At 36.6% G+C, this 12208-nt stretch overlaps 1 protein-coding gene across 4 annotated transcripts in view; it reads left to right on the forward strand.

The window, feature by feature from the left end:
* Positions 1-2143: 2143 nt before the first annotated feature.
* Positions 2144-12208, forward strand: part of LOC120416291 (helix-loop-helix protein 11) — a 204822-nt gene continuing 194757 nt past the window's right edge. The window contains exons 1-2 of one of the 4 annotated variants that reach the window (XM_039578005.2): positions 2144-2669; positions 3314-3532. In XM_039578005.2, the coding sequence (XP_039433939.1) occupies positions 3462-3532 (71 nt within the window). In that variant the 5' untranslated portion in view covers positions 2144-2669; positions 3314-3461. The remainder of the gene's footprint in view (positions 2670-3313; positions 3533-12208) is intronic. The other 3 variants (XM_039578006.2, XM_039578007.2, XM_039578008.1) reach the window with 3 other exon arrangements.

A 12208-nucleotide genomic window follows, 5' to 3' on the forward strand; every position in this document is an offset into this window, starting at 1 on the left:
AGTATTGACTTTTCTTAAAGAAAGTGTTATGTTTGAAATAATTTCTGGAGCATTCTGGAAAAGTCGGGAAAAAGTCGGGAATTTGAAAATGGGCTTTGAGTGGCCACCCTGTATTAAGATTTCGGTTATTTTTTTAAAAACACATAATCGGAATGGCCATCCCGTGTGGATCAATCGGACCGCGTACTGTAATCACAATTAAGAGGTTGCTGGTTCGAATCCCGTACTCAAACACTTATGAGCCCAGGGCGGCGAAGTCCTTGTAGTTAAAAGGAAGACACTAGTGGTTGGTACTAGCAATAGTGGCCGACAGCTAGCAAGTCAACTTCGTTTTTATTTTCTAATCAGAATCAAAATAATGAGTGCTTAAATTTTAAAGGTTTTTTTTTAGGAATTTGTTGTTAAATTTCTATTTTGACGAAAATTGTCAATAGTTTTATTTTAATTAAATTCATTTAGATTTTTTTATGGTTTATATTTATTGATTTTTATAAAGAGTTTCTTGTTTGGAATCATTATTTAGATAAGAAATGCCTATTACACCGACCAACAAAATGGAAGCATGAAGTTTTGGGTCCCCAGAAAATTTTCAGAAAATAAGGCCGTTGCAAATATTTTTCAAAGTTTATGTCATGTCAAAGTTTATGTAAAATTTTCGTCAATACTTATAAATTTTGGAAACTTATGATTGCAAAACAACTGGACAGATGAGTTATGCATTTTAAAATACTTTTTTAATTCAAATGTTGAAACCGTGGCCTGTAATTTAAATTTTTAAACTTTTTTATTTTTTTAATAGCACCACCTAGGTATATGAGCAATTATCGACATTTTTATTTCTTTAGATTACTTCGTTTTAGTTTTTAATTTAGTTGTTAGTTTTAATGAAACATTTAAGTCATTTAAGTCAATGTATATAAAAATGGTTGTACCTTCGGTATATATTTGAAAAATAAAATACAAATACAAATTTTCAAACAACTTTACTAACACTGACCTACAAAAATTGATAAAAATGGCTGCGCAGACTAAACTCGAGGGGAAGCATGAAGTTTAGGGTCCCCGGAAACACGTGCATTTTGAATTTTTCAAAAATATTTAGGCAGGGCCCAGGGAGAAATACCATTCGGCCCTGCCTAATTTTTTTTTTGAAATATTTAAAATCCACGTGTTTCTTGGGACCAAAAACTTCAAGCTTCCCCTCGTGTTGAGCCTGCGCTGAAATTTTGTTGGTCGGTGTAATAGGCATTTCTTATCTAAAGAATGATTCCAAACAAAAAACACTTTATAAAAAATCAATAAATATAAACCATAAAAAAATCTAAATGAATTTAAATAAATCTATTGACAATTAAGTCGTCTGACTATGCTGCAAAAAAAATATCTAATTTACAAATTTCAATTTATTCAGTTTGAGAAACAAAAAAAATTGGATTTTGTCAAAAAAGCTCCTCCATTCCCCAAAGCTCTCGAAAACTCCCAGCGAAAACCACGTGGTTTGCTTCTCGCATAGCCAGACTTGCATCCCGCTTGCACCACTAAACGCACCCCGCGCCGCGTCGCAAACACGAACACTCGCGTTTCGCGCGCTCTCTCTTTCTTTCCCTCTGCTTCGGGCCGCGACTTATGTACTCCATCGACCGCCGATGATGCCAGGGGAAGCCCCCCTCACCACCACCACTACCGAGCAGTCAGTGATGATTCGATGATCGCTCGCAACACAACATTGACGGTGTGGTTCACACACACACACTCGCCCGCGCGTTCAAAAGAAAAGACGTAATTTATTTGCTGCTCGCTCGCTCGCTCTCTCTCTCGGTGCGCCTACTGCGCACACCAATACAGACGCAACGCCGTTCTTCGCCCCGCTCGTCGTTTCCCGTTGTTTCGCCCACGAGCGGACGCGTCTCTGCGGCCGTAGCGCATTTTTTACTACGCGAGACGAAACTAGATCCGGCGGATTTTGGGCCTAGGGGGACCGTTTCCGGGCGGGGTTTGTGTGAAAAAGTGCGCCGGAAGTGGGTTTTCTGGGGTTTGCGAGCGTTTCCGGTCGGTTTTGGGGTGTTTTGCGTGGTGTACGGGGGCTTTTTCTCGTTACCGCCCATGGGCGTAGCAATACAGCAACATAGCGTCACCTACGGACTCAGCTGTTTCCCGCCACCAGAAATCGGCCGAAAGTCGACGCAGAGTGTTGTGCGGATTTTTCGCTCGCCAAAGTGCTCGTGTCTTGGCGGTGTACAACGCGCGGATTTGTTCCTGCTGAGTGTGTTTTTGAAGGGGGGAAGCAAGCAAGTGTGTCTCGCGTTAAAAAAAAAACGAAGAAGAAAAAGATTCAGCAGCGCGAGAGGTTAAGAATTTGGCGCGCGCGACCAAGTTCTGGATGTCGTCGTAGCAGGCGGGGGTCACCGTGCAGTGAGTGTGGAACCTGTGAGGATACGCAGCTAGAGCATTCAGCGGCGCAATATCAAGAAGAAACCAACGGAAGTTGGTCAAGTGCGGTGGTCACGAGGTCCCGGGTGGCCCAATCGGCGCAGGAAACGCAAGAATCGCTCCCGGAGCGTCGGATATCCACGGAGGCAACCTGTGGAGAAAAAGCTAGATCCGAAGTGTGGAGTGTGAGTGTCTTATCTACCACACAACGCCGTGGAGTGGGTACCTCTTATCGCAAGGTACAGTACAGGCCCGTTGTGCAAATAGCGAGTGAGTGCGCTGAGGGGAGAGTGAGTTGGGAGCAGCGAGTGAGAGTGGTGCAAGGCGGCGCCATTGCTCTCGTTTAGTAGCAACAACAACAGCAACAACAGTTACTGATAATAACGAGTTACACAGCTGAGTGTGTGTGTATGCACGCAAGGGAATGATACACACCGGCTAAGGAAGAAAACAATAACAAACAACACACAACGCAACGCGGCAGTCTAACATAGAAGGCAACAACAAAACAAAAGCAAAGCGAGAATCAAAAGTGATGAAAGTGGAAGAGTGTAAAGTGGAAAAGTGAGAATAACAGCAAAGTCCAGAGCAACATTTGAAAGGGGCGGTACGACATTGTTCTTACGGCCTTTCATTACACGCGTTTAAAGGGGACGAAAGGCCGTAAGAGCAATGTCGTACCGCCCCTTTCAAATGTTGCTCTGGAAGTGTCGTCAAGTGAAAAGATCAGCTGAGAAATCAACGACGAAAGTTTCATCTAGCAAAAAAAGAAGAAAAGAAGCCAAATTGAAGGCAATCAAAAAGTGATTCTGAAGAATTTAGAAGAGAGGGAAGTTAATCACAAGTGAATTGGGTGAAATTGAGTGTGTGTTTTTTTTCGTAGCCATCATTCTAAGGTGTGGTGATTTGAAGTCTGAAAAAGCTGGTTAGTTTACGCGCAAAAAGGAATATCGCAGAGGTGGTGATATTAGGCGCAGCTAGTGCAAAAACGGAGTGAGAATTTACAACTTTACAACAACGCAACAGCAACAATGTCGGTCGACGTGTGGTGTAAGGGCGACGAACAGATGCAGGACGTCATCGTCGAGGAGGATGCAGTCAGGTGGGTGAAATTCGATTGTTTTTTTTTTTCAGTTGGATCACAAACCGGATCTAAATCATTTTTATTACTCAATACTACGAGACTTAATTTTCCATCTGATTATACAAATTGTAATAACAGATAGTTATCAAAAATTCAAAACTATCTAATGTTGGTCAGAAATAAATAATTAGTGAAAATACTTCTCACAAAATATATTTGGTCAATCCCACTATTAACTTAAACTTCAATAATTATTTAATTTAATTTAATTTAATTAAAAATTAATTAAATTTTGACTTGAAATTGTCTAAAACAATTTTTTTGGAGAGCAACTTTGGCCTTGATTTTACCACAATCGTCCATACTTTTTTTAAGTTAAAAATCTGCAGTATTTTTAAGGATTATTTTTAGCTGTATTTTCTTTAAAACTGAGCTTCAAAACTCGAGTTGCGGAGCGTGTGTTTTTTTCGAGATTTCTTATAAAACTCCTGTTCAAATGAAATCAATTTCTGAACTCGACAGATTGCTTGCTTTTGTTATATTTATCGTCTGTCTTTTGTTTAACTAACGACATTTTCCTTAAAACTTGGTTTAAAAACTAGCGTTGTCTTCCCGTTTCACCTTAAAACAAAATAAAAAAACAAAAACAAAAAAAGCTTCAAAATAAAGTAGACTTGCCCAAACACATACCTGAAAGATTTCCGAATAAAAAATTAGCTCAAACTCAACCCAGAACAGTTTCAGTGATTGATGTCTTCCTCTCAAAATCAATTGCAAAGGAAAAAAATACAACCTTAATTTTTAAAGAAGTGCGAGGAACTTTTGGACAATTATGTTGATCCGATTTCAACGAAATTGTAAATTATTTAAAAATGGCCTTCAATCCCTTCTTAGACTTGTATTTATGTTGTGAACTAAAATAACGTAAAAAAGAAACTAAAAGAAGATAATTGTTTCTGTGCGAAGCTTTCCTGTTTTTCCTCACTGAGGTAAGACTATAATCCTGCTCAAAAAGCGAACTTCTTATATTAAGCTCGTAGACCCACCTTCATGTAAAAGGCTTTCTAGTAAAAAAAAATTACTAACACGTTCACACCTTTGAGTGCCACAGAAGTTGATTTATTTGCATCAGATCTGCTTTCTCTTTCCAGCAAAAGTTTTGTTTGCGACTTAAGGAGATATTAGACTACGGCAAACAAACAAAAAAATCGCACATTTTGATAGTTTGCGTTGTTCGTTCGCCAACATTTGTTTGAGGAAACGTCAACTTGCATGCATTTTGTCTTCTTTGCGAGTTTGTTTGTTTGTCATAGTCTAGTACCTCCTTTATAGCTGGGTTTTGAAGGCCTAGATTATAATTTGTTCACTAGGCCTTGAAAGCCTCACATCTATCGACTCACAATCAAAAACTAGACAAATGTCTGTGTGACCAAAAGTTTAAGATTTGTTTAAGCCAACCCTGTTGCATTCAGTCCGGCTAAGGGTCTTATAGAAAGCTATAACTTTTATGAACCCACGGCAACCCTATCAAAATGTATAGTTACTTATGTAACATAAACTGTTTTAAAGTCTGATAACTGGAAATCTAAATTAATACGTTGTCCGGATTAACTTTCTAATGAGTTAAAACAAATCAATACCTGGTCACTCATTCTCTTGTTATAGCCACATAACTGATATTTATGTACTTTTTAAAAGCCGTATCTTTGTAAACTTGATGAACATGATGTCCGGATTTATTTATGACACATTATTGGTAATTGAAAACCCTTTCCAAAGAGTATTAAACTTTAATGATCTGGTCACCTTATATCTTATTTTGGCCACTTAAGTGATATTTATGTACTTTTTCTTGTACGCATCATTGAATAGAAATAGTAAGATTTTTCTAAAAGTCAACATCTCAGAAGATCTGGTTACCCTATATTTCAATTTTTTCAATATATATAATATGGAAATTGTGAGGAAGGCATCAACCACGGAGGTTTATTAGTTAGTTAGTTTATTTTATTTTAAAACTGCCTAAGAATGTATAGGGGCCATCCATAAACCATGTAGACTCTTTAGGGAAAGTAGAAGGGTTTGATGGTTTTCTACACTTAACTCAAAAAAATGGTTTTGTTCGAACGCCTGAAAATCCATTGAATAATGAAAAATTGTAATGGTAATTTCTATGAAACAGTGAAACTCACTTTTTGTAAAAATAATCAATGCTGTAAAGAACAAATTGACAAAATTTCATGGAATAAAATCAAATAAACTAATTATTTTTTGTAAACTAGTTATTTCTAGCAAATTTTCTATCCAAAAATTAGAATATAAAATGGATTAATTCACTTTTAGTGTGTAAACCTCCTGATGGCAGACGGGTTAGGCGCCCCAGAAAACCAAATCCCAGGTGTGAGTTCGAGGCCCACCTGATTCACGAAGTTATTCTAAGTAAAAATTTCAAGAGGATTCCTGAACCTTCTACTTATGGGTCATACAAATTTGCAAAAAAAAAAGAATCAATCTCACTTGTCCAAATAATGGTTATTTAAAGTTTATTCAAAGAGTTTAATTTTCGAGATTTTCTAAGTATTTATTTTAAATAAACCAACTTTGTAGCATTTTTCTCAACGTTCTAAGAATCTCGAATAGGTTATCAGGCCATTATAATGTAATTGAAAACTTATCAATAGTTCAAACTAATTCTACGGAAATGTTTTCGAAGACTCCACAGTGTGGTCGTTCGTAGCCCGTGAATGTTTGCAAACCATCATTCGAACAACAAAAGGTTCAAAAAGGGCCGGATTATTCCTAAATAATAATTATTATTATAGTTGTTGCGTACAACTTCCAGCTTCTTTTAGTGGTCTCCAGATGAAGCTTCCAGAAGTTATCTTGGTCCTGCCGCCGCACACACGTTTCCGAGCCCCCGCCCCTCCCCTTTCAAAATAGTCTAATTAGATTTCGCAGCCCGAACATGTGCCGTTTTCATGTATAAACACACCTCTATGCTCTGACGAGCGCTCTGCGGTAGAACGACTCAGCTCATAGCACATAGCAGGCCGAAACGTGACCAAAATTATTCAACTCCTAATGTTGCGTTGCGCTCACATGGCCAACTACGACGACCAGGACTCGTCGCCCGAAAGAACCGCGTGTTCTTTTCGCACATTTTCCTTGCTATCGCGCGTCTGGTCTGGTCGTCGTCGTTCGTTCGTTCAGCTGAATGAAGGAAAATCGATATTTGCTGTTGTTCCCCGAGAGCTGCGATTCCAGGATGCTGGTTTCGTACCCAAGCTCGCGCTCGTATAGTCTCTTCATCAGCTAGAACCTCAACGCGGTCAAAGCCTGCTGTTTCCACTGCTGTTGCGCCGCTGCACAGGTCCTACAAATCGCTCTCTACTCCACATCCTCAGCTAGTCGTCGTCGTCGTCGTGTCACATTTTACGCAAAGTTCAGCACTTGAAATTTTCCAGCTGTACCTCTTTCTGCTCTCTCGTCGCTGTGTTTGTGTATCCACTCCACGCTCTTTCGTCCCTTCTGTACCTTCCTCCTTTCGCTTTATCCTTTTGGGCTGTGTGAACCCGCCGCAGTCTCCCTGCTTGTGTGTTGATGGCGTCCTTCGGCTGCTCGTGGGCTGATTGTAGGTTATGTATCACCACTACACATGAATGAACCGTCAACCAGGGTTCGTCCTGCTTTGATGGTGTGGTCGAGAGCCTTTTAAATCCCCCCACCGATGACGATGATGGCTCGGTGTAGTCTCTCCTGCTTCCTTGATTGTGTGGCGAGGGAATGAGTGTGCGGGAACAAGTTTTGCCTTCTCGGTCTTTCTGGACGCTCGCTTTTCATGGAGGGATTGCATGTTGCAACATGGAAGGAGAGTGGGTTTCGGGTGTGCGTGTGTTGTGAAATACCTTGCACCGAGGGGATGATACGCGGTATAAACAGTGGAAGCGAAGATTTGCATCAGGGTTTTGGGAACCACATGGTTTTTGTTTTGACGTGAAACAGCTGGGTTTTGCGTGAATGTTCGGGTTGCTACTTTGCTAAAGGTTAATTTTGAAGAAATTTGTCGATTTTTGAAAAATAATAGACAGAAATGCCCTTGTTTTATGGGTAAAATAATAACGGTAACAAAAACAAACTAAATCCACCTATGTGTTGGGTGGGGCTTTCCTCACTTTTTTTCAAATATGTAAAAAAAAGTAAATTATTGGTACAGTCCAGACTCGATTATCCGAAGACCTCGAAAAATGACACTTCGGATAATCGAAACTTCAGATAATCGAATCACGATTTTTTTCGCTGTTTTATTTTTGGTTTTGGATCTCAAGTAACACCCCTAAACAACGCTAAAATGGTTTAAATTTTAAAATTCAAGATGGCGGGAATGAAGTATTGAAAAAAAAAACATTTTTTTTAATTTAATTGGCAAACAACCATTCAAATTTGACTGCGACCCCATGCAAAACTCGAATTTAATGATAAAAAAAAAAACGAAAAAATGTGTTGACATGATTTGGTTATCCGAAGACTTATACAAACCTTCGGATAAGAGCAATTCTCTGAGATTTCGGTCATTCGATTTTTTTTTGTATTTTTTAATCCGACTGAAACTTTTTTGGTGCTTTCGATATGCCCAAAGAATCCATCTTGCATCATTAGTTTGTCCATATGATTTTTCATACAAATTTGGCAGCTGTCCATACAAAAATGATGTATGAAAATTCAAAAATCTGTATCTTTTGAAGGAATTTTTTGATCGATTTGGTGTCTTCGGCAAAGTTGTAGGTATGCATACGGACTACACTGGAAAAAAAATGATACACGGTAAAAAAAAATTTGTGATTTTTATTTAACTTTTTATCACTAAAACTCAATTTGCAAAAAAACACTATTTTTAATTTTTTTTTATTTTTTGATATGTTTTAGAGGACATAAAATGCCAACTTTTCAGAAATTTCCAGGTTGTGCAAAAAATCATTGAGCGAGTTATGAATTTTTTAATCAATACTGATTTTTTCAAAAAATCCAAATACTGGTCGCAGAAATTTTTCAACTTCATTTTTCGATGTAAAATCAAATTTGCAATCAAAAAGTACTTTACTGAAATTTTGATAAAGTGCACTGTTTTTAAGTTAAATCCATATTTAGGTGACTTTTTTTTTAAAATAGTCGAAGTTTTTCATTTTTTTAAATTAGTGCACATGTTTGCCCACTTTTGAAAAAAATATTTCTGAAAAGCTTAGAAAATTCTCTATATTTTGCTTATTCGGACTTACGTTCATCACCGCAAACACTTTTTTTTCTCGCAAAACAAAAATTTCGTCTATGCTTAGAAATTTTGGAAACATTTGATTGCAAAACAACTGGACAGGTGTGTCATGCATTTTAAAACACTGTTAAATTCAAATGTTGATAAACTTCAAAAATATTTGCAACGGCCAATTGAATACATGGAAAAATCATGAAATGTAACCTAGTACGTAGCTAACAATAGATAGACTTTCCTTTTTTTCTGTAGACATATCGTTTTAAAACATATTTTATCCAATGATTTTTGGGAAATGTTGACTAAAAACTTCTCCTTAAATTAATTTAAAGTAGACGGATTGCCGTATTCTTTTCTAACTTACAAAAAAAATATCATTCTGGTTTTTTATAGCTCAATCAAAGCAATAGTTTAGTTGATCGGTAACCACAAACAAACACACGAAAATCTCTTTCAAATTAAATTAATCAGAGCAATTCTCTACGAAATCGGCCAATTTCGAGCTTTTCTATTTTTTTTATTTTTTGAACTGACTCAAACTTTTTGGGGTCCTTCCCTATAGAGCAATTCCAGCTCAAATCAGGATTTTTTCTGGTACTTTTGTACCCGACCCTCTCCGATTTCAATGAAACTTTTTAGACATGTTATCCTAGGCCTATATAAGCCATTTTTGTGTATATGGAGCCAATAGTACTCGAAAATATCATTTGAGAAGGGCGTAAGGTATTTAAATATTTTTGTATTTTACAATTTAAAAATTACTGTATCTCGATGCCATTGCGTCGTATCAAAAAGTGGTCAAAGACAAACTTGTAGGAAATTGGACGGGCTTTCTGAAAAAAAATACACTGAAACAAAAATACACGCCACTTCTATGAGATTTTTAGATTTTTAAGTCTAAAACTTAAATTTAAAGGTGTTGTCACGATTTTTTTTCGTTCAAAATTTTTGAGGAAATAGCCTAAGATGTTACAAAAATACTGACGAAAAATGCAGGATGGTATGTCTCTCCTAAAAAAATACAAAAATCATTTACTAAAACTGTTTTTTTGAAAAGTGGTCTAAACGTCAAAATTTTGAAAAACCCATAGTGGGAATCGATTCCCCAGACAATTTTACATAAAAGTCTCTATATTGACCATTGTCCTATGTCCAGTCCTTGGGAAGATACAGCGGTTTTAAAAATAAAAATGATGAAAAAATGGGTTTTTTGGTGGTTTTTGGCAATTTCTATATGACAGACTTGGTTTTTCAGTCTCGTTAATATTTTTACCGGAAAGCTCGTCCAATTTCCCATAAGTTTGCCTTTGACAGCATTTCAATTGGATGTAAGGGCTTACAGTTATAAGCTTAATTACATTGTTAATAACTGAAAAGGGAATATTTTTTTCAGTGTGGTAGAAACCTGGATAGTAAATTAGCTTACGTAAATATCAAAACGAGTCAAATCAAAAAGCTGTCAAAGGCAAACTTATGGGAAATTGGACGAGCTTTCCGGTAAAAATATTTACGAGACTGAAAAACCAAGTCTGTCATATAGAAATTGCCAAAAACCACCAAAAAACCTATTTTTTCAACATTTTTATTTTTAAAACCGCTGTATCTTCCCAAGGATTGGACATAGGATAATGGTCAATATGGAGACTTTTATGTAAAATTGTCTGGGGAATCGATTCCCACTATGGGTTTTTCAAAATTTTGACGTTTAGACCACTTTTCAAAAAACAGTTTTTTTGAACGAAAAAAAATCGTGACAACACCTTTAAATTTAAGTTTTAGACTTAAAAATCTAAAAATCTCATAGAAGTGGCGTGTATTTTTGTTTCAGTGTATTTTTTTCAGAAAGCCCGTCCAATTTCCTACAAGTTTGTCTTTGACCACTTTTTGATACGACGCAATGGCTTCGAGATACAGTAATTTTTAAATTGCAAAATACAAAAATATTTAAATACCTTACGCCCTTCTCAAATGTTATTTTCGAGTACTATTGGCTCCATATACACAAAAATGGCTTATATAGGCCTAGGATAACATGTCTAAAAAGTTTCATTGAAATCGGAGAGGGTCGGGTACAAAAGTACCAGAAAAATTCCTGATTTGAGCTGGAAATGCTCTATAACCAAAGAAAACATTCTAGAGTTTTTTTTTGAAAAAGTTCCTATAAGCTATTGTCTTTCATATGTTTCTAGGACCTATTTAAAAAAAACTCAAGACATTTTGAAGATAGTACGTAAATATTCGAAAATTTATTAAAAAATATTTTTTCTGATCGGTTTGATGCCTTCGGCAAAGTTGTTGGGGACATGGCCGCCAAGTTTTGATTTTTTGAAGAATTTTTTTTACTTTAATTTTTTGTCTTCAGTTTTTAAAGTGAAATTAAATTAGCAATCGAAAAGAATTTCACAGATTTTTTGATAAAGTATACTGTTTTCTAGATATAGCCACTTAAAGTTCAATTTTATCTGAAACATTCCAGTTTTTCGATGTTTTAAAATAGTGTCCATGGAAAAGTGGACCTGAAACCTGTTAAAATACAGCTAACAAAAGAAACAAGAAACATAAAATTATAAGTTTTTATAGTTTCATTTAAACAGTCTTTTAATTTCTAATACAGTCCAGACACGATTATCCGAAGGCCTCAGAAAAATACTTAAAAATTGCATCGGATCATTTTTCAAGCAAATCATCCATTAAAATTTCACTAAAACGGGTTCGCAGAACTCGAATTTGATGTTAAAAATAAGGAAATGAAAAAAAACGACAACATTTTTTTTGTTCGTGATTCAATTATCCGATGTCCCATACAAACCTTCGGATAATCGAACTTCGGATAATCGACACTTGGGATAATCGAGTCTGGACCGTACCAATATCTCAGAAATGAATGGTCCTATTTTAAATGCTTAAAATGAAACATTTTTGAAATTTTCTGATTTCTTCGAAAAAAATATTTATAAAGTGTGTAAGGTTTATGTTACTGGCATGACCAATATGATAATGACAAAGAACATCGTTTCCTTATTAAGTGTGTTGGGAGAGAGGATAAGGGTCTGGAGAAAAGTCTCAAACAAAATTTTGCATTGCCTAAATAAAGATTAAGATAAGCCCTAGAAAGATTTTTCCGGAATTGTGGTATGAAACACAAATTAATATTTTTTCAGACCTCTTTGAGCCCACAACATTCTTTACAAAAAAAACCTCTCCAGCAGCAACAAGGCAGCAACTCGCCCCATAACAGTGTGTCCTTCGGTCTCCCGAACGATTCCCGAACCAGTCGGGTTCGTCTTCGGAAGATTTTTTTTTCATGTTTTTTTTCCCTACTTCTCATTCCAACTCTTGATTCCCATCTGACTTGGTTCTTGTTTGGCTTTTGGCTGTGTGCTCGGATGCTGTATCCCCCTAGCCTCTACTCATTCAGCAGCTGTGTCGGG

Source organism: Culex pipiens, chromosome 2, assembly GCF_016801865.2.
Source record: "Culex pipiens pallens isolate TS chromosome 2, TS_CPP_V2, whole genome shotgun sequence".
Lineage (NCBI taxonomy): Eukaryota > Metazoa > Arthropoda > Insecta > Diptera > Culicidae > Culex > Culex pipiens.